The sequence below is a fragment of the Microtus pennsylvanicus genome, chromosome 6 (assembly GCF_037038515.1).
Source record: "Microtus pennsylvanicus isolate mMicPen1 chromosome 6, mMicPen1.hap1, whole genome shotgun sequence".
NCBI lineage: Eukaryota > Metazoa > Chordata > Mammalia > Rodentia > Cricetidae > Microtus > Microtus pennsylvanicus.
The window spans coordinates 2374048-2396299 of NC_134584.1; the positions used below are offsets into that span (position 1 = coordinate 2374048).

A 22252-nucleotide genomic window follows, 5' to 3' on the forward strand; every position below is an offset into this window, starting at 1 on the left:
GGCAGCTCATGGGAAGTTTATTAGTAGCAACACAGACACGTGCAGGGTTGGCCAGACTGCAGTGGCAGGTCCCTAGATCAAGCCTCTTTCTGTCGGGTGGTGGATCTGGGCTCTGCTCCCCACTGGCGCACCTTGCAGAGAGGCTGTGGGCTGTAAGAGGGGAGCCCTGGACCCACAGTTTCCAGGGCATTACATCCCATGGCAGGCAGCCTGATCCTACCCTTGGACCAGAGCATTCAGCAAAGAGCAGGCAGAATTATCATTTAGCCCCATCTGAGAACCACCCCCACGTAGGAAGTACTCCCCACCCCAGGAAAACAGAGCCAGTGTTCAGGCCACAAACATCAGCTTGGGCCAGGCGTGGCTGCAGAGGCGGGGGCGGGTCTGGCAGCTTCTATGGGGCTGGGGTTGGACAAAGGGGAGTAGACGTCCTTTGTTCCAGGTTCAGTCTTCATCCTCGCTGGCATAGATGCCTGCTTCCCAGCGCTCTGCCAAGAGGCTCTTGTGTCTTGTTACTCGCGTGGCTCCCAGGACCTGCACACAGAGAGGTGTGGACATATGAGCCGCCCCAGCTGCCTCCCCATTGATGACATGCAGGATGGTCTGGCGCAGAGCGAGGTGAGACCCTCCCCTCCTCTGTTTCACACCGTCTTCTTCAAGCAAAGAAACATAGACTTCTGTTGACTTCCACAGCAAAGAAGTCACGCCCAGCCTCAGCCTAGAAAGGGTCACGTCTATAATTTCAGCACGCAGGAGGCTGAGGCTGAGGAAGGAAGAGTGTGAGTTTGAGGCCAGCTTAGTTTGCTACATAGTGAGACTATCAATAATAATAATAACAATAATTTCTTATTTGCAGCTCTTCCTGTTGAAATCTTTGTCTTCTGGTAAAAAAAAAAATCAACAACAACAACCCCCCCCCCAAAAAAAACCTCACTCAGAGCTTTATCCATAATCTGTACCCATGGCAGGCATCACAAGTAGATCACAGCACAATCTATCCCAGGCAGACTCCATCAACAGAGCAGATTGTCAGCAAAGTAGCGGTCCTGAGTGACCAGTGCTATGGTAGAGGTGCTGACAGGAAGGGACAGACCGCGTTCTTTCCCTCTGGAGCTCACTCACCTCTGAGTTGACGCGGTCCGAGGAGTTGATTCCGGCATACTGCATGAAAGGAACAAGAATCAGTGTTCATCCTTGCTGCCCAGCCCCTGCGCCCGCCTGAAAGTCCTCTCACAGGCAAATCATCCCTTCAGAGCTGGAAGCCCAGCTGGTGGCGCTCTCCCAGAGTCTCCCGCCATCTGTTTCCACGTACCATGGGGTCAGGCTGTGAGACCAGGTTGGTAGGGTCAGACATGTGCTGTTCTCTGTGATGTCCTTTGGACCCTCCCAGCATGGTCCAGGTACCTGGTACCTACACTTGAAATCAGACTTAGGGTTTTTTTGTTTGTTTTTCTTTTCTTTTTCTGGTTTTCAGACAAGGTTTCTCTGTAGCTTTGGAGCCTGTCCTGGAACTAGCTCTTGTAGACCAGACTGTCCTCGAACTCACAGAGATCCGCCTGCCTCTGCCTCCCGAGTGCTGGGATTAAAGGTGAGCGCTGCCACTGCCCATCTTGAAATTAGACTGGTTTTGTGAGCTCAGTAGCCATGAAGGATTGATGCCAAGACCTGAAGGTGTGTGTGGTTTCTGTGCAGCCTGCAGGCCGCAGGGTGTGGTGTGGCCGGCAGGGTGTGGCAGACCCATGACTGTGGGGTCAGGGAGATGAGAAATCAAACCAGAGGTTGTCATACAATCTTCATATATGCACAGTGGCACTCGGGTTCACATATGAAAATAATGGTGTCAGGCCGGGCCATGGTGGTGCACGCCTTTAATCCCAGCACTTGGGAAGCAGAGGCAGGCGGATCTCTGGGAGTTCGAGACCAGCCTGGTCTGCAGAGCAAGAATCTGTCTTATAAAGTAAAAACAAAAACAAAATGGTGGTAATGACCATTTGATATTTGTTTTCTTCCTCATCAGTCTTTGACCTTTGACCCTGAGAGTGACCCCACAATAAATGTCCCCTGCTTGTGTCCCCCTCAGACTAGAAACCCAGGGATTAGAAGAAACACCCAGTCCCCGTGGGCAGCAGCTCTGTCCACTCACCCACACCTCCTTTTTTGTCTTCTGTCCCAGAGCGGTGTCCTCAGGGGCCTGCACCTTCCACACCAGGCCTGAATGCAGTTGGACGGGGGTGAATACTGGGGATTCTGACACTGCGTAGCTGCCGGTGATGCCTGTGGGGGGCAGAGACGGTGTCCTCAGGGAGGTCTCTGGACAAGAATCTGGAGTACTTACAAAGACAGGGAAGCAGACAGGCGAACAGCAGCCCACTGTGACAGCCTGGCTGGAGTAGACACCAGGAGAGCTTTAGACAGACAGTGAGCCATGGATACTGGGAAGTAAGGTGGGGAATTTGTGATTAATCAAGAGGAGCAATCCATCAATAAGATAAGCAGCTGCTAACCTGTCCCGGTCCAATAACAGTGTTCAAAAAATCTAAAGCAAAGTTGGCATTTTCTCTCCGGAATCTACTTCCTCCACCCCTGAGACCTCAGGACAGAACAGCCACCCTCTGGAACCCCGCTTACCAGATGCTCGGGAGGAGCTCCGGGAGCCTTGCTCCTCTTGCTCCGGCCCTGGGGAGAACACCTCTGGGAAGAAGGCATTTCTCCGCTCTTCAGCCACCTCTCGCTCCCTCCGCAGGACGTCCTCCACCTCCCTTTCCAGCAGGACAGAAGACTGTGACTTTTGTAGCCTCAACACCGGGCCTCCGGCCACCTCCCAGCCCCAGGTATGGGAGGTCTCAGCCTGCTGGGGGACGTCTGGGACCTTGAACTGCAGTGGACGCAGGTGGAAATTCTCTAATTGCACGACACCCACATTGGCACGCAGAGGCTTCAAGGGCTCTTGTTTTGAGCTCAGAGACCTTCTAGAATATTCTGAGACATCCCTTGGAGATTCTGTTGCCTTCTGGAAGGTCACAGCTTTGGTGTCCTCTGTGGAGACACCATTTGGCTTGCTGTATACTCCAAAGGCTGAGAAATCTAGTTTGGGGGTCCCAGGGCCCAGATATGGCTGGTAGGCATCTGGTGGGATCCGGTTGACCTTTCTTGCCTCTGGAGCTGGGTCAGTGGCTCGGGCATCTGGGGTGAGGATGGAGTCAGAACTCAGGCTTCTCTGGAGTCCAGGCCGAAGGTCTTGGGAGGACCAGTCGGGTGTGGACGACCTGCCCACCTGCAGACCCTCCCGACGATGGTCTTCTTCTCGCTGTGTCTCCTGCACCATGTCCCTTTGCACATAGAGGGATGGGCGGCCCCTATCTCTGCGCCCTGGAGACTCAGCCAGGCTCACCTTGTTGAGCAACGGCCTACTGGGGATCTGAACCAGCTCCTGATGTCCAGCTGCCCGCCCAAGCCCCCTCTGTTCCCGCAGCTCTGCCTCACGCTCCTGGGCCAGTCTAATCTCTCTCTCGATGGGAGTTTCTTTGGGGGTCTCAGGAGACTCTGCTCGGGTCCAGGGGCCAGGGTCGTTAGCTGCACGAACTGCTACTGTTTGCCCAGCTGCGGAGACATGGACAGTCTTCTCTGAAGTCACCTCCTTCGCTGGTGGCACGGTAGGTATGGCACAGCCATTGACTAAGTGGGGCCTGGCGGAGATCTTGGAGGCTTGGCTGACCCCTGGTGGGGCTTGCACAAAGGTTTCCCTGGCTGTGGGGCTCCAAGAAACGGGGTTCGTGTTCGCTTTCTCCAAACTCAGGAATTGCTGCCGAGCAGCCAGGAAATCAATTTGTTCCGTGTCCACCAAGATCTCATCAGTGGACTTGGGCCGAGGCTGGCCAGTGGGCCTGGGCTCTCCCTGGAGTGTGGCCACTGTGCTGCCCTTCCTGATGGCCTGGCTGTGGATGACCGCCCAGCGCTCGGCATCCAGGTCCCTCGGTTGGCTGTGGAGGGCACTGTTGGTGTCATCCAGGTGGTATGCCTCCATCTCTTCGTCTTCGTCCTCCAAGTACAGTGACCTCGGAGAGGACTGGCCGAGGAAGACTTGCCTGGTGGAGGACACACCTGTTCTCTTTACATCTGGCCTGGTTTGGTACTCAGTGGACCAGGTCTGCAGATCCTCATGGCTCCAACCGGCTTCGGGCCCCACACCCACCAGCTCAACGGTGTAGCTGGTGTTTTCATCCAGCACCAAGCTGGTGACACGTGCTGAATGGGGGTTGCTGAAGATGGGGTATCTGGTCACACGATCCATCTCAAGGGGTCTGGGTGTGCGTGATCTTCCTCCCGGGAGTTGGAGATCTCCAGGCTCACTTAGGGAGGAGAGGACACCAGGTCAGACAATCTAGAGACAGGGACAGCTTCCGGGGACTGCAGGAGACCCCTGACAGGCAACACTTTTTTTTTTTTTGAGACAGGGTTTCTCTGTAGCTTTGGAGCCTTTCCTGGAACTAGCTCTTGTAGACCAGGCTGGCCTCGAACTCCCAGAGATCTGCCTGCCTCTGCCTCCCAAGTGCTGGGATTACAGGCTGCGCCACCACCGCCCGGCATCCTAACCCCAACATGGCATCGCCCCATAACATCTGAGCTCCTAGATGTCCCAAAGCTTCAGATGACAAACGCATTTTCCTGTCTGATCTCTACTCAGTCTTCCTGAGACAGGCTCTCAATCTGTAGTGCAGACTGTGTTAAACTCGTCCCAATCCTTGTGCCTCAGTCACCCGACTACGGCTACCGCTGGCCTCTCGTCTAAACAGTCTGCGACTGAGGAGTCTCCGCAGGCCTCCCAGCACGGATGCCGCGCCCCCTCTAGCAGGCCGCCCCCATCCCTCACTAACTCCCAGAAGGAAACGCGTCTGCTATCTCTGCACTTGACCTTCACTTGGCTCTTGGAGACTCAGTTTGCCACTTGCCAGGTGGGCAAACTGGGGCTCAGAGAGTGCAGCAAAGTCCACTTCCCAGCACCTGGGACCTCTGTCCCCATGAGCACCTGGTACCATCTTCCCAGCACCTGGGACCTCTGTCCCCGTGAGCACCTGGTACCATCTTCACAGCACCTGGGACCTCTGTCCCCATGAGCACCTGGTACCATCTTCACAGCACCTTCGTCAGTGCCACCAAGCCAAGAACCGGGAGTGTCTTGAACTTTGTCCCTGGACCTGGGTAGGGCTCAGATCCATGGGTGACACCCTGACCTGGTATCTAGGGTTCAGCCTTTCCCGCAGCTCCTTTCCTGGCACTCAGACCTGCTTTTGCTTTTTGTTTCTTCAGTTTCCTGGAGTCTGCAGCTGCCCTCAATCAATGCTCAAGGCCACAACCTGACTGTGCAATCCAGAGGGTCACCAAGCTCAGCAAGTATGTACAACTGGCCACGCCCCCAGCCCCTCACTGGGGATTCTAGGAGGGGCGCGGGGCGGGGAGGCACCCTGGCCACGCCCCAGACCCTCACTGGTGGATTCTAGGCAGGGCTTCACCCTGACCACGCCCCCAGACCCTCACTGGTGGATTCTAGGCAGGGCCCTGTCCCTAGCCATTCTTTTTTGTTTTGCTTTGTTTTTTTCAAGACAGGGTTTCTCTGTGCAACAGCCCTAGCTGTAGACCAGGCAGGCCTTGAACTAACAGCTTCACCTGCCTCTGCCTCCCCGAGTGCTAGGACTAAAGGCATTTGAGCTGCCACCAGTCGGCATCTCAAGTGGTATTTCCAGCAATCCTCCTGTGGAGGGCAATCTCCCCTGTGCCGCCCACACTTTGCTCTCTCCGTCAGAGCCTTGGGGAATGGGAGGATTCCATTCCATCTGGGTGGATATTCCTAACTCATAGGCAAGCACCTATAAAGACTGACTCGGTGAACTCCGCTGCAGTCCCTGGGTGCTGTCTCCCATGCTCTAGCCCAGAGCTGTTGAGCACCCACATTCATGTGCTGACTAATGTGTGCACAGTCAGTCACGACCTCTAGAGAAAGGGTGTCATCCTTCCGTAGGGTGGGGACTTCATTCTTCCCCAGTGACTCAGGTCAGAGGGTGGAGCTCCTGGTTGGGATTCAAGGCCACTGGGCCCCTCTCTGTTGTGGGCTGCACAGGTAGGACTGCCTTGCCAAGGATCTATAAACCTGAGTTCTGCTGGGTTAGCAGCCTACTCCTTTAACCTCTGGGATTCAGAGGCAGGAGGATCTCTGTGAGTTCTAGGCCAACCAGAGCTACATAGAGAGACCCTGTTTCAAAAACCAAAAACAATATCATCAGTAGCAGCAGCAACAAATCCTAATTTAGCTCTCTGTGCCTGGTACAAACTCTCAACAGATGCTTGCAGTGACTGTAAATCTGACAGATGAAATTCCAGATCCAGCAGGGGTTTTAGGGTCCCCGAAGGAGCCACTGCTTGATGGTGGTTGGCAACCAGTCTGCAGAAGCCCTGGTGGGGACAAAGGGCCCCTTCAAGGTATTCAGCTCTCCACAGGGGTCTGTTGTTAGCTCTGCCCATCGAGGACAAGGGGGCACAGAGAGGTGGAGTTACAAGTTCCCCTAACAGTGATGGAGCCCGTTCTTTCCCAGCTAGGACCTCCTCCTCCAGGAAGCCTGCTCTACCCAGCCCTACCCTGGAACTGTGGCTCCCTATAGAAACTGAGTTTATGGTCCCTGCGGGCACACCTGCTTGCTCTGGCTTCCTACCCGCAGGGCAAAGGTGCTTTGGTGGGGCCAGCAGGTCATCTAGTAGGGTGGTGTCCTTAGGAGTCCTCTGTCTGTCCTGCGCCTCAGGGCCTCCTTGTTGCCTAGATAGCTGGCCCTGGGGAAACCAGTCCAAGGCTGATCCCTGAGCTATCCCTGGGTTAGCCTGAGCCTGAACAGCACCAAACCCATGGGTTTACAGACCTCTGCCTATGACAGCATCTGTGGTTTCCGTCTCTTTCTCAGTGGTCTAGGGCTTGGGATTCTGACTTCTGGGGTGCAGATAAAAGTCCTATCCACATAGGCCCAGGAATTATTTCGAGTTAGCGGGTAATAGCAAGTTCTCAGATCCAGGAGGACAGTGTGGGGCCCCAGCCAGGGCCAAGGCTGTTGGAGGTACAGACTGGGGGTGGGGTGGGAGGACGACTCCCTGTAGGCTCAACACTGCCAATAGGCACACCGCAAACAGGTTCTTCATCTCCCCATTCCAGCCTCCCTGCCAGCTCCAGGTACTCAGGCTGCCTCCTGGCCTCAGGCTCTGTCCTCTGCAGGGAGGCCCCTGGGCTCTGCCCTGGCCACATGTTGCCAAGGGGACGGAGGCCCCACCCAGGAGCAGGTGTGCACCTCCTCCCCGTCCCCACCCGGACTTGGGAAACAAAGTCCAGAGAAGACAGAAAAACGATACTCAGGCCTACGAGGGCTGGCACGGTGCCCGCTGCGGGCCTTGGCCCACAGAGCCGGAACCGTGTCTGCCCGGCGTCCCCATCCTCCCACTTTTGCGAACGGGGGCTACTCCTGCCTGAGATCGCACAAACGCCTGTTGCCCCCGTGGAATGGAGAGACCGAATCCCAAGCCTGGGCTAGCTCGTGGGATCCCTTTGACCGAGCGAGACTCAAGGACTCGTGTGGATGTCTCCAACCTCGCATGCATCGTGGCTGGAATTACGAAACTCGGGGTGAAGGTCTCAGGTCGCTGTTCTCTGGGAGGGGTCGGCGGGGCTTTGGATTGGATCCTAGCCAACCGTCTGAGCCTTATTTTCTCATTCAGGAAATAGGAATTCTCCAGGTCACATACACACGAAAGTTCACATGATGCCCAGAGAAACCTCATATGGAGAAACAGGCCTGTCATCCCAGAACTCAAAAGGCTGAGGCTGTGGGATTGCTATTAGTTTGAGGTCAGCCCTGGCTACACAGTGAGACCTGTCTCCAAAACTCAAAAACAAATAAAACGCCCAGGAACACTGGCCAGAGAGGCGAGGTTTACATCCCAATACAAGGAGGCCAAGACACCCACCATTGCCCTCTGGGTCCAAGTGGCTGGGATTCCCGACACCTCCCCCCAGGGCTGGCTTGAGGGGCCCCTCTGATTTTCTGTCCTTTCTTCCCTCCAGGCTGTGGGGTCCATCAGCTTCTCCCAGGGTCCATCTGGACCTCTTTATAGCTGTGAGCAGAAGTGGGCACATCCAATCCCACAGGTCAGGCAGGATCTGAATTCATAACTCTCTCTCCACATTTTGGACACTCCCACTGGGAAATTGAGTCCCAAAGGGCCCCCAGATTGAACCCACACACCTGACATCTTGGTACTCACTCAGGAAACCGAAGCAGGAGGATAGCTGCGAGTTTGAGGCCAGCTTGGGTTAGACTTTTTATTCAAGCCTGGGATACCCAGTGTGCTGGGAACACAGGGCTCCTAGCCAGCTCTTCTATACAGATAGGGAAACTGAGGCCAAAGGAGAAAAATTTTTCCAAGACCACAGAGAAAGAAAGAAATTGGGCCTCTACTACTCCTCGGAACGTAGCTCAGAGCTTGTGGGGTGTCTATGGGGACCTCTCTACCCCAATCTCGCAGTACAAGGACATAGCAGATATGAAAGCCAAGGCCCTCAGTGGCTTCCCGCAGCTGCCCCTCACCTGTCTGAGTGCCGCAGAGTCCTGGGGAAGGTCCACCGTGAGGGGTGCACCCTGAAGGGTGCAGTGGCCGCAGGGGAGAGAAGGCTTCTCCTGTGTCCTGTCGGGCCTGGGCCTGGCCTTTTTATGGCTCCACCACCAGGAGGCCGCACCCCTTCCCGCCCAGATGAAACCCAAGAAGTGCAGCAACCTGGCTCTGCACACTTTTTTTTCTTTTCTCTTTTCTTTTTTTTTTTTTTTAATTTCTTTCTCTGGGAAAGTCAAGAACATGGGGTGAAGGGTGGGGCCTCGTCACAAGTCAAAAGCAGAAGGGGGCAGCAAGGGCACTTCAGCTGAGGCTCAGGGCTCGAGGGACTCAGGCAGACTCAGAGGAGGAAGAGGAAGGGATGTCATGACCATGGCCATGGCCACGGGTCACCCCTCAGGGAAGAGCGCTTCTCCTCCAGGCCACAGGAAGGACAGGACACAGACCCTGTGGCCTCTGCGTGCCCTACTGCGGCTGTGGGTAGTGACAGGGCCCCACAGGTGGTCCTGCACCCTACACACTGGGCTGGAGTCCCAAGGAAAGGGACCTGGACCAGGCGTGGTCCTGCGAAGCCAGTGAGGGAGGAAAGGGTTGCGCCAGTGTCTGTGTGCAGGGCAGCGCCTCTGGAACTAAAGTGGCTGCTGCTGCCTGCCCACAGGTGGGTGATCCCCTGCCGTGGCTCCTGTCTAGCCAGGTGGCAGATGGGGGAATCCCCTTACTCCCACCCAAGGTGTGTGTGGGGCGACCTAAACCTGCCTGGAAAGGCTAGGCTCCGCAGCGCTGGCAGACATACCCCCCCCGATTGCTGGGGTATGGTGTGTGTGGGAAACCGAGGACCCTGGTCCAAGCCAACTAGACAAGAGGGCAGAGGTGACTCCAAGGGTCCCAAAATTAGCACCAGGAAGAAGGGCCCAGTGTGTGCATGGTGGGGGGACCCAGGAGAGGGACTGGCTGATGTGGGGCCTTGCCAACAATGACCCCATCTTGGGGGTGATGTTTCCATCACCAGTAAAGGGGTATCCCCATTTTGAGCTCTGCTACTTACTGGGGGGGGGATCCACAGGTGCCCGTCCTCCACCCTAGGACTTTGAGTCTCAAAAGAAGTGTGGCCTCACCCCATCTGCCCACATTAGGTCGCTGGCACATTGGTCAGGGAGACCTTCTCTTTAGGTCCCCCTCAGAGAACCCCCAAAAGTAGCAATAAGGCACAGACAAGCTGGCCTGGGGCGGCAAGGGGACACCAGGCTGAGACCATGATGTGTGTGGGTCGCCAGTGTAAACCTGCTGTGATCTGGAGTGGGGGGCGGTCCCCATTCTTAGCAGATCTGAGATGGGTCGGCCTGTCTCTCACCAAGGGAAGACGCACAGCTCAGAGGTTTGGGGTGAGTGTGGAGAGTGGTGACGGACAGAGCCACCCCCCCATCTGCGACTAGAGGTGCATAGGGACCACACACGTGTCTGGGGCCCATGAGGCAGAGGGTGAGGGTGGGCAGGCACCGGGGAGGGCCGGGCTGCTGGGCGGAGTGTGGAGCGTAGGACGGGGATGGGGGCGGGAGCGCCCCCGACGGGTCACATGACAGAACAGCATCTACAGCGAGGCTTCTTCATGTCGAGATCCTGGGCATCACTGGGAGTGGCTGAGGGCCCGGTCTGGTTCTCTTCCTTGGTGTCTGGGAGCTCAGCCGCACTGCCATTGAGCGGCGCCGGCTCCCTGGGGGTGGTGGCTGCATCTTCGATCACTAGCAGCTCAGCCTTGATGGTGTTCTGCAGGCCCAGTACCTTCTTGGTCTCTGCTTCATCTTCCACATTCTGATAACCCATGAAGACCATGGTTACTGGGGGCTCCTGACCGGGCTGGATGCCTGGTGGGCCCGATGTGGCCTCTCCTGGCTGAGCCGCAACTCCTGTAATCTCCCTCCTTGCCGGTGTGGTCCTGGTCGCATCCTCTGAGAGTCCCCGAGGCTCCGCTGGCCCGGCTGTGGACCCTGCCTCGCTCAGTGTGACCTCATCGGCCTTGTGAATGAGTTCCTCCACCTCGGAGGAGCTTAGCGGCTGGATTCTGTTCTCAGCGATGCCATCCACGGCATGGACCACTGTGTGGGGACACACGGAGAGAGTCAGCTGGGGAGCTGCAAGGGCAGGGCTGGGCGACTGTAGGAGACCCCACTGTGACAGCCAGCTCTTGTGTACGTCTGGCGTCCCAGTGCTCAAGGGGACCGAGGAAGGACTGCAATGAGTCCCGGCAATTCTAGCTTCGGCTTCCTGTGTGCTGGGACACAGGTGTGCACTACAGGCCTGACTCACTTTCTGAGTTGTGGTGAGCTAAGGGTAGTGTCTCCTCACCAAGGGGACCAATTGTCTGCAGCCCCAAAAACACACCTGGACCTCAGCCTGGCAAACTCCTCCTGGATCCTAGACTGCGGGGGAAGAAGACAGGGTGGCCCCAGGAATCCAGGAAATTTCAGGGCTACCCTCCCCAGATGTCAGCTTTCCACCCTCTGGAAGAGAAGCCACTGTGTCTGGCTGGCCTCTTGGTGATACTGGGGTGAAGAAGGTAGGGTCAAACCTCTCCCATGGGCCTGGGCTCTTGAGATGAGAATCCATCAGTCTCCAAAGAAACGGAGCCCCTGCTGTTGCTAAGCAGCCAGGGTCCAGTCTAGCTGGTTCCGGGTCCCCAGAGAGAGGAGACGGTGGAGCAGCAGAGAGAGAGAGAGATGTGAGTGGGACCGTGCAAAGGACACCCGTCCTTAAACAGTCACGCCCAAGACACAGCGTGCGCTCACACAGACACACAGCACGGTCCCTCCACATGTCACACGGAGTATCATGTGAAAAGGCGGGGAGTTCTAAATGCGCTGTAGCACGGAAGGACCTTTCAGGTACTCTTCATTGAGAGACTCACACAGAAGGCCACATAGTGTGGAACTCCATGATGGGAAATGCCCCAAACAGTGAAGTTCTGAGACCAGAAGTGGGTGTGTGAGTGATGGGGGCTGGGGACCGAATGGGGAGAAGCTTGTGGGGATGCGGAGCTTCTTCTGGGCTATGGGATGCTCTGAAAGCAGAGAGGATTATTGTACACCAAGGACCAAACCTCATAAACCATACAGGATATGTATTTATTTCTTAAAAATCAGAAGGGGACCAGTTGGACTTTAAGGCTCCCGCTAAAATCGTCCCTGATTAGATGTACCCTAGTTCCTTCAAAATGACTTCTCCACAGCTTAGTCCTGGAAAACACCTAGAAAGCCAGTCAGGAAAGCTGGAAAGAACAGCCTACAATCCCCCAGTGAGGGGCTAGGAACGTGGTCAGGGTAGAGCCCCGCCTAGAATCCCCAGTGAGGGGCTGGGGGCGTGGCTTTGTTAGCCTTGGCCTAGCCTTCTGGAGGCCTGATTTCTGTCTCCAGCACCACCGGCACATAAAAAATCCAGAAGCTGTCTCTTCTACAGCTCCCAGTACCCCTCCAGCCAGACCACGGTCCCTTCTCCCCTGTAGCCCTTGAGCCAACTGGCTCCCAGGCGCGCTGCTCCCTTCTCTTGGCTGGCAACTGTGGGCCTCTGAGAAGCTCCCTCCTCACGCCGGCTCTGAGTGGCAGGTCTGAGCTTTGCTGAACCTGTGCCCAGTGTACTCCCCAGGTTCTGAATGACGGACTGGGAGGGCGACCTGGGCTCTGCGGGTGCCCCTGCAGGAGGCGTGGCTTCTCATACCTTTTGTTTCGTCCTCGTAGACTTTCACGCCCTGAGGGAGTGGGTCCCGGGGGAGCAGTGTGGTGCTGGACAGCACCCTGGTCTCCCCGGTCACCTTGTCCTTCTCCACTGTGATCTCCACCGAGTACATGGCTGACAGGAGAGGCACGGGGTTACCCTAAGGCTCCTCCTCCCTCAGGCACCCCCCACCGGGCTATGACCAAGCCAGGGAAGAAAGATAGCAGCAGAGCCAAGCAGTGATGCCAGCCACACTGGGGACACTGGGCACAGCACCCAGTCTTGACCCTCTCCTCTCTACACCTTCTACAGCTCCTAATGCTAAGGGTTCAAATCAGCATTCTGCTCAGAACCCACAGCCCGCGCTTCCGTCCCACCCAGGACCCCATGTCCTTGTGTACTGCTGAGCCACCAGACTCTGGCCTCGAACTCACAGAGAGCCGCCTGCCTCTGCCTCCCGAGTGCTGGCATTAAAAGTGAGCGCCACCATGCCCCATGAGATGAATCTGAACAGCATTTGCCCAGGCAGGCACTGACCGTGTGTGTCCCCCACCAACCAGCCTCCTCATGGCGCTATGGAAAATGCCAAGCCCTAACGGCCACCCTTAGTATCCCAAGCCGACCTCACACTGACCCAGACAGGGTCCGCAGGGCTCCATTGTAGCCCGATGTCCACTTCCACTGGCTCGTTCTCCATCACAGTCACCTCCAGAAACATCTAGAATGGTCCTCTGCTGACCCACACAGCACCCCACCCACCCAGGCCGGACCAGTGTCTGTTCTCCGTGCAGCCAGCAGAGGGCACTCGTAAGCACGCAGCTGAATGAGTAGTCCTACTCTTTCCAGAGAGGCCCTCCTTGCAAGGTCAGGGACCCAAAACAGCGTCCTCGTCCTCCTTTTCCTCCGCAGGTTAATTGGACGGCCACTTGCACCAATCAGAATACCAACTCCCCCTCTTCCATGCCTGGTTCCGTAAGCATTTGTTGAATGAATAACTGATTGCACCTAAATACCTGCTTGCATGGCAGCCCTACTCACTTGGGCAGGGTGTGCACCATTCAAAGTCACTGGCTGAAGAGATTGGGGGGACAGGAGGAACCGTATCTGGTGGTACCTTCTCGATTAAGAAACGCCCTTAGCCTCCTGAACTTGAACCCTGTGCAAGAAATTCTAGGCCTCCTGCGGCCCTCCCTCCCCCAGGACAGAACACATCAGGTCCCACGTGAAGTGTGTGATGCTGGGACGGACCCCTGGAGCAGGCAGGAACTGACGCAAGCGTGTTCAGGTGTGTGGGAGCGAGTCCAGCCTGTGTGCTGAGGTTAGGAATGGAAGCCGCTGGGCGCTGGGTTAGAGCCCCCATGCTGGCCGGTGGGTGGGTGTGCTGCAGCCAAGCAGATGGGTACTGAGGTCTGGGAGAACCCCACCCTGCCAGACCAGGGTGCGGAGGAGGGGCTAACCCACCTGCCTTCATCATGGTGGATCCCCCCGGAGTCCGCACTGGTGTGGAGGACATGCGATTCTCTGCACGGGGCGCAGGGTGGAAAACAAGATGGAGTCAGAGAAGGGATCACACGATCACTTCAAAATATCCCTCCAGGAACATGAATACAGACCTAAATACCTGCTCCACAGACAACCAAGTCCCGCATAAAGACTAACATGTGCTGGAACCCCAGATTGCTTGACTCACTTGAAACCCCAGACCCCAACACATGACCTGCACCCCAGACCCGAACACATGACCTGAACCCCAGACCCCAACACATGACCTGCACCCCAGACCCGAACACATGACCTGAACCCCAGACCCAACACATGACCTGCACCACAGACCCCAACACATGCACCTGAACCCCAGACCAACACATGACCTGCACCCCAGGCCCGAACACATGACCTGAACCCCAGACCCAACACATGACCTGCACCACAGACCCCAACACATGCACCTGAACCCCAGACCCAACACATGATCTGCACCACAGACCCCAACACATGACCTGCACCCCAGACCCAACACATGACCTGCACCATAGACCCCAACACATGCACCTGAACCCCAGACCCAACACATGATCTGCACCACAGACCCCAACACATGACCTGAACCCAAGACCCAACACATGACCTGAACCCCAGACCCAACACATGACCTGCACCACAGACCCCAACACATGCACCTGAACCCCAGACCCAACACATGACCTGCACCCCAGACCCTAACACATGACCTGAACCCCAGACCCAACACATGACCTGCACCCCAGACCCCAACACATGACCTGCACCCCAGACCCCAACACATGACCTGAACCCCAGACCAACACATGACCTGCACCCCAGGCCCGAACACATGACCTGAACCCCAGACCCAACACATGACCTGCACCACAGACCCCAACACATGCACCTGAACCCCAGACCCAACACATGATCTGCACCACAGACCCCAACACATGACCTGCACCCCAGACCCAACACATGACCTGCACCATAGACCCCAACACATGCACCTGAACCCCAGACCCAACACATGATCTGCACCACAGACCCCAACACATGACCTGAACCCAAGACCCAACACATGACCTGAACCCCAGACCCAACACATGACCTGCACCACAGACCTCAACACCTGTACCTGAACCCCAGACCCAACACATGATCTGCACCACAGACCCCAACACCTGCACCTGAACCCCAGACCCAACACATGACCTGAACCCCAGACCCAACACATGACCTGAATCCCAGACCCCAACACATGACCTGAACCCCAGACCCAACACATGACCTGAATCCCAGACCCAACACATGACCTGCACCCCAGACCCAACACATGACCTGCACCCCAGACCCAACACATGACCTGAACCCCAGACCCAACACATGACCTGTACCACAGACCCCAACACATGACCTGCACCCCAGACCCAACACATGTACCTGAACCCCAGACCCCAACACATGACCTGCACCCCAGACCCCAACACCTGCACCCGAACCCCAGACCCCAACACATGTACCTGAACCCCAGACCCCAACACCTGTACCTGAACCCCAGACCCCAACACATGACCTGAACCCCAGACCCAACACAACCTGAACCCCAGACCCAATACATGACCTGAACCCCAGACCCCAACACCTGCACCTGAACCCCATACCCAACACATGACCTGCACCCCAGACCCCAACACATGACCTGCACCCCAGACCCAACACATGCACCTGAACCCCAGACCCCAACACTTGCACCTGAACCCCAGACCCCAACACATGACCTGCACCCCAGACCTATGCATGCCCAGGGCCCCTCGCCCCACAGGCAGCCCAGCTGAACCCCACAGACTTTTCGTTATCCAGACAAAAATGACTATCACAAAATCCCTGAGAGGCCTGCATGGATTTTCTTTTAATTATTAATTTTTAATACTACAGCAAGACCGGGAGACAATCTCCTATGAATAATTAACAGTAAATCAGGCCAGAGAGCCCTAAAGCCGCATTGCCAGCAACGCCAGCTGCACTGGGCAGGAAACACAGACCTGGGCTGGCGTGGTGCTGCATGCCAGAGGCTGGGGATGGTCTACATAGTGAGTTCCAGGACAGCTTGGGCTATGCGGATGAAGACTTTGTCTCAAAAATAAATAAATAAATATGGCTATGTTGGGGCTCAGTGGATAGACCGCTCGCTTGACTTGCAGGAATTCCCGGTCCCATCCCTGGCACCACACAGTTATTCCCAGTTATCAGAGGGATCATCCTTGGCTATATACTGAGTCTAAAGCCAGCCAGGCTGCCTGAGTCTCTGCTTTTAAAAAGTGTATTTATATATGACACATGTGTGTATGTACACACACATATATTTATATATTTGGAACTTGTTCTGTAGACCAGGCTGGCTTCGAACTCAGAGAGCCGCCTGCCTCTGCCTCCTGAGTGCTGGGATTAAAGGTGTGCGCCACCACCGCCTGGTATCTCTCTCTCTCTCTTTTTTTTTTTTTTTTGTTTTTCGAGACAGGGTTTCTCTGTGGTTTTGGAGCCTGTCCTGGAACTAGCTCTTGTAGACCAGGCTGGTATCGAACTCACAGATACGCCTGCCTCTGCCTCCCGAGTGCTGGGAATAAAGGCATGCACCACCACCGCCCGGCTCTGGTATCTCTTTTTTAATGTGTGTGGTATATATACTTACTCCTGAGGCGAGTACAGGAGTGTGCATGCACAGATGGAAGCCTGAACCTGACACTTTGTGTATCCACTGCCGTTCTCCACGTTTTCTGAGTTTACTCTATTTTAATTAGGTGTGTCTGTGCCTGCCAGGTCCCCTGAGGCTGGAGTTACAGGCTGCTGTGAGCTGTCTGCCACCTCCCAGCCCTGAAGCTAGCTGATAAGGCCGAGCCGACCAGCCAGAGAGCCCAGATCCTGCCGCCTTGGTGTCCTCAACACTGGGGTGTCGGGTGTGACATTTTACAGATGTTGGCTGTGAACTGGTTAGCCCAGGGCATCCGCCCCAGCCAGCTTCCACACTAGCTCCTCCACGCTCGCCCGCCATCCCACCTCTGACCACCAGATGGCACCAGAGGCCGCATTTCCCCGTTGGAAGCTTACCTTTCGGGGTGCCCAGCGGCATCTGAAAAAGAGGAGAAGGATTAGAGCTGCTCCGCCTCCCTTACTGCCCTAAGCTCCAGCCCCAGCTGATGAATGGGCCTGCGGGGCTGGGAGTCTTGGGGAGACAGGCTCAACCCCTAATGGGGTCTCCAGCAAATTCTGTCAACCTGTGCCTAAGAGCTCCTGTTCAACCTTCAAAGCCCGCCCGCTCTGGGAAGGCTGCCCGCCGTCCTCGTGCCCGACGGGCTCAGATCCACACAGACCAGGGCTGGACAGCACAGCTCCTTCCTAGCATACACAGGCTGTGAGCGCGTCCTCGGCCGGCCCTGCCCCTCTGGTCAGCTAGCAGACCCCTAAGTCTGGTCCTCCCTCCATCAAACGGAGGTTTAAAAAAAGTGATTTATGGGTAGGTATGGTAGCTCATGCCTTTAATCTCTATACTCAGGAGGATCTCTGTGAGTCCCAGGGTTACACAGCGAGACCCTGGCCCCAAAATAAATAAATAAATAAATAAATAAATAAAATAATAATAATGTGGAGCTCAACTGAGGCAGTCACGCGGTCCCTGCTGGCCTCTGTGTACGTACATACACACGCATGCGCACTGAGGCAGTCACACGGTCCCTGCTGGCCTCTGTGTACATATGCACCAGCATGCGCGCACAGACATCACACCCACACAACAGAGAAATAAAAAACAACATAGCCAGCTGGGTGTGGTGGAGCAGGCTTGCCAAGGTGGACCAGCTTGAGAAACACAAGTGAGAAATCGCCTCAAAAGATCCAAAACTCGGGTCAGCGAGATGGCGGCTCACAGGGCAAATGCTCTTGCCACCAAGTCTAAAGACCTGGGACCGACATAAAGGTTAAAGGACAGGGGGCTGGAGAGATGGCTCAGAGGGTAAGAGCATTGCCTGTTCTTCCAAAAGTCTTGAGTTCAATTCCCAGCAACCACATGGTGGCTCACAACCATCTGTAATGAGGTCTGGTGCCCTCTTCTGGCTTGCAGGCATACACACAGACAGAATATTGTATACATAATAAGTAAATAAATATTTAAAAAAAAGATTAAAGGACAGAACTGACTCCACAGCGGGACCTCTGTTCTCCAGGAGACTATAATAGATAAAATTAAACATACGGATTTTAGGCTAAGGATGGATCATTGTTGGTTACTACTCCATCACGACTCAGGTCCTGGGTTCAGTGCACAGCACCACCCCCCTCAAAAAGAAAAAGAAAAAAAAAGCAGTAGAAAGGAAAACTTGAGGGTGGGCTCCATTTGGGGCCAAGGCCTGGCTGCTATGGAATCGCCAGCACACAGGCACAGAGGTGGTTTCCACACAGAGGCAATGGACCCCAGAGAGTCCATCCAAGCAGTATCTCTCGGGTCACCCAGGACCTGGCTTCTCCAGGAGCCTCTTACCTGCTGAGAATTCACCAGGGCATCTGACTTTTGTTCTTCCTTGGCTGGGCTTGCAGACAGAGGCCGGACTGGGCTGCGGGCTGAGGAGTTCTCCTCTGGGGCGGCTGGCGCTGCCTCTCCAAACTCCAGGACATCAATTTCCTTCTCCAGCCTTTGTAGAGAGAGAAAGGTCACACACGGTGGCTCCTCAAATTTAGGTTTTTGGTGCTGGGCCATGGTGGTGCACGCCTTTAATCCCAGCACTCTGGAGGCAGAGGCAGGCGGATCTCTGTGAGTTCGAGGCCAGCCTGGTCTACAAGAGCTAGTTCCAGAACAGGCTCCAAAGCCACAGAGATACCCTGTCTCCAAAAACAAAACAATAAAAAAAATCTTAAAAAAAAAACACACAAACAGAGTTTCTTTGTATAGCCCTGGTTGTTCTGGAGATTGCTCTGTGGACCAGGCTAGCCTCTGCCTCCCAAGTGCTGGGATTAAAGGAATGCCAAGTTTTTTGTGTGCGCAGTGTGGAGGTCACCATAGGAGTGGGTTCTGGGGATTGAACTCGGGCTCGGCAGCAAGCACCTTTTACCCTCTGAGTGATCTCACCGGGTCTATGTTTTGTTGTTTTGTAGGCCTAGTGATTCTGTGACTCTCCCAGCCAGCAGGCAGCAGGGCTGAGTCCATTGTGTGCTAAGCTGCTTCAGACTCCCCTCCCTGTTCTCCCACTTACAACTGACAGGAAGGGTGAGCTTTGTAGGGACAATGGAAAAATGTGTGTCACTATCACAAGCATCAGAAGAGTTCGGTACAAACAAGTCCCAAAAAACCAATTAGGGCAGGCAATGAGCTATAGAGATTCAGATTAAAAAAAAAACAAAATCAAAGAATTTTTAAGAGGAGGAGGGGGAGGGCAGTCAGGGGCTGGGGACGTGGTCAGGGTGGAGCCCCGCCTAGGATCCCCAGTGAAGGGCTGGGGGCGTGGTCAGGGTGGAGCCCCGCCTAGAATCCCCAGTGAGGGGGTTGGGGCGTGGCCAGAGGCGGAGCCTTGTCCTAGGCTCACCCTGGTCTTTGATTTCACCAGCCAGGCAAAAATCAAACCAAAACCTCACAAAACACTCAACGGGATCCCTAACTGGTTCATAAGAAGGAAAACAGAAGCCCGGGGAGTTCGCTGATCGCACATAGCTCCTTTAACGTGTAGGAAGGCCCCAGATGCTATCTTTACACCGCTCCCCACGTGGACAGGGAAATCTCAGCCAACCCCATAGACAAGGTCTCTCGTGGCCAGACTGAATTCATATGGGTGTCCCTTCCTTGCTGGCAGACAGTGTAGAAGTTAGTAATTTACTTCTACCCCGACCCCTCTTCTCCCAGCCAGACCCCCACCAGCCGCCTGCCGGAAACACTCGTGTTTTGTTACAGCCCCCACGGCGGAAGGCTGCTCTCCCTGTCCGGACCCCTCTACGGCTTCCTGCAGGCCCAGCTGCTTCTGTGGTCTCTATTAGGGCTGCAAGGGCCAGCTGGGCTGGCGCCAGGAAGCCCTCAGGGAGATTGGTGGTGGTACCTCCCTTCCTCCAGGACTCCCAGAGGAGGAAACCCGAGGCAGCTTCTGTGTCCACAGCCACACTGGTTGGGCGCTGTGTGACCCTCAATGAGACACATGCCCATCCCTGATGCGGGGGTCCCCAAGTGTCCTCAGGCCCAGACCATACTGCCCACCTGGCGATGGACTCCTCCAGGACCCGGACCTTCTGCTCATCTTCCTGCATCTGCTTCCTCATGTCCTCATCGCCCTCAGAGGTCGAGGACGGCGTCCCCTCCAGCAGCCAGCGTTCCCGCAGTGCCTTGGACTAGGGTGGCAGGGAAGAGGCTCAGAATCCAGGCAAGGCCACGACTGGATCAAAGTCAGGGTTAGGATTCATTTTAAGGTTAGGGTTATGAATGAGGTCAGTCAGGGTCAGGCTGGAGTCCAGTGACCTTAGTCCCAAACCATTCCAAGGGGCACACATGCCAGTAGCCCCACGTAGGCCCCACACAGACCAGGGTCCATCCCAAAGACCAGGGCTCCAACAGAGCCCACCCCTCCCTCCCCCGCCCACCCATAACCCCTCCCCTCCCCTCGGCGCACCTATAGCCCCGCCCTGCCCTCACCCCCTCGACCCCACCCATAGCCCCTCCCCTCCCCTCCCCCCTTGGCCCCACCTTAAGATGCTGCAGCTGTCTCCGGTCATCTTCCAGTTGTCTCCGTCTGCTCTCGATCTCTGCCTGCTTCCTGCGCTTCTCCTGCGAGTGGAGGACCAGGTCAGGGCCGCATCACCTGGTGGGTAGGACCCAGCACCCCTATGAACCGTACACAACACAGCTAGGGGGACCTGGACATAGCAGCATCAGCTGACTGTGGGCCTAGATTGTGACAAATGCTAGCCTCAGTTCCCCCACTTGTCTATTTTCATTTCTGGGGACCCCTAGGTAACTCTCTGCTTGCTGTACCCAAATTCTGAGCCCCAGACTGTGCATCAAGCATCCTGGAACCCCATCCTTTCCGACCCACTCACGACCTCAAATCCACAGTGGGAGGAACTCACTGCAATGACCTGAAGCCGCTCCTGCTGGGACACAGTGTCTGTCGCCAGGACCCTGAATATAGGAGACAAAGTCAGAGAGGACCGCCGCCAACCCTAGACCCCCATAAGGTGTGACCTCCAGGCCTAGAGAGCTGGGATGTGTACAGGAAAGGGTGCTGTTAGGCTTGATATCAACTAATAGAGTGAGCATCACCTCCCAGGAAAGACTAGATCTATTAAGATGACCCCCAGGGACCCTCCTCTAGACCAAGTCACACATAGGGGGGATCAAGGGTGCCCTAGCTCCCCCTCTACCTCCCACCCCTGCAAACACACAGGGGGGATCAAGGGTGCCCTAGCTCCCCCTCTACCTCCCACCCCTGCAAACATACAGGGGGGATCAAGGGTGCCCTAGCTCCCCCTCTACCTCCCACCCCTGCAAACACACAGGGGGGATCAAGGGTGCCCTAGCTCCCCCTCTACCTCCCACCCCTGCAAACATACAGGGGGGATCAAGGGTGCCCTAGCTCCCCCTCTACCTCCCACCCCTGCAAACACACAGGGGGGATCAAGGGTGCCCTAGCTCCCCCTCAACCTCCCACCCCTGCAAACTAAATGACAGCCCAAGATTCCAGAGACAGAGTGCGTCTCCCCAGAACACAGGGCAAAGCATCGGCAAAGCCAAGGCTTTGTCTCCCCTTATTCCTGAGACAGCTGGTGGCAGGGGCTAGCCTCGGGCACCTTCCCCAGCCCCCCACCCCCACTTTCCTGATGCCTTATCTCCACAGACTGAAATTACAGCCATGCTCAACACCCTTGGCCTGGACTCAGGCTTCCCTGTACCTCTCTGGGCTTCAGTTTCCCACTTGAGCAACTCAGGAGCAGGAGATACACCCAGCTCTGAGCCTGTCCAGGACTGTAACAGGGAGGCGGTCCAGCAGGCCCCACAGCGAAGAGCCTTCACCCAAATCCGCCCAGGCAACCTGGAGCCAGCGGCGCCTCCCAAGCCCTCACTTTCGGGTTCAGTTTCGTGACCTCACTTGAGGCCTGTGAAATGACCTGGCTCCCATGCCCTGGCAGGTGACCCTGTCCAGCTGCTCCTTTCCTGGCAGGAAGCACCTTCCCTTCTCAGTGCCTCCCGGGGCCTGGTGGAGTGAGCACACACTGGTTTATCTATTTTTACGGGCCTGGGGATGGGACCTTGGACATGATAAGCAGGGGCTCCACGGTGGCCATGCCTTCAGCCCTGTTTCTTACTCTGTGTGTGTGTGTGTGTGTGTGTGTGTGTGTGGTACATGAATTTGTACACGTGGATACAGATAGGTGT

At 55.9% G+C, this 22252-nt stretch overlaps 2 protein-coding genes across 6 annotated transcripts in view; both read right to left on the reverse strand.

Annotated features, from left to right (window-relative positions):
* On the reverse strand, positions 1–8742 carry Misp (mitotic spindle positioning). Its single transcript, XM_075975606.1, has 5 exons — positions 8619–8742; positions 2629–4349; positions 2144–2274; positions 1123–1161; positions 1–534 (listed from the first exon to the last, which is right to left on the reverse strand). The coding sequence occupies exons 2-5, from the start codon at positions 4289–4291 to the stop codon at positions 445–447; spliced, it is 1923 nt and encodes a 640-aa protein (XP_075831721.1). The 5' UTR covers positions 4292–4349; positions 8619–8742; the 3' UTR covers positions 1–444.
* The window catches only part of Palm (paralemmin), a 24224-nt gene continuing 10311 nt past the window's right edge, over positions 8340–22252 (reverse strand). The window contains exons 1-9 of one of the 5 annotated variants that reach the window (XM_075975611.1): positions 21769–21946; positions 20947–20998; positions 20564–20644; positions 20081–20211; positions 18383–18533; positions 16957–16978; positions 13807–13866; positions 12349–12480; positions 8340–10733 (exon numbers count right to left, since the gene is read on the reverse strand). In XM_075975611.1, coding sequence (XP_075831726.1) covers positions 10210–10733; positions 12349–12480; positions 13807–13866; positions 16957–16978; positions 18383–18533; positions 20081–20142 — 951 coding nt within the window. In that variant the 5' untranslated portion in view covers positions 20143–20211; positions 20564–20644; positions 20947–20998; positions 21769–21946 and the 3' untranslated portion in view covers positions 8340–10209. Of the gene's footprint in view, positions 10734–12348; positions 12481–13806; positions 13867–16956; positions 16979–18358; positions 18534–20080; positions 20212–20563; positions 20645–20946; positions 20999–21768; positions 21947–22252 lie in introns of those variants that run through there. The other 4 variants (XM_075975612.1, XM_075975609.1, XM_075975607.1 and 1 more) reach the window with 4 other exon arrangements.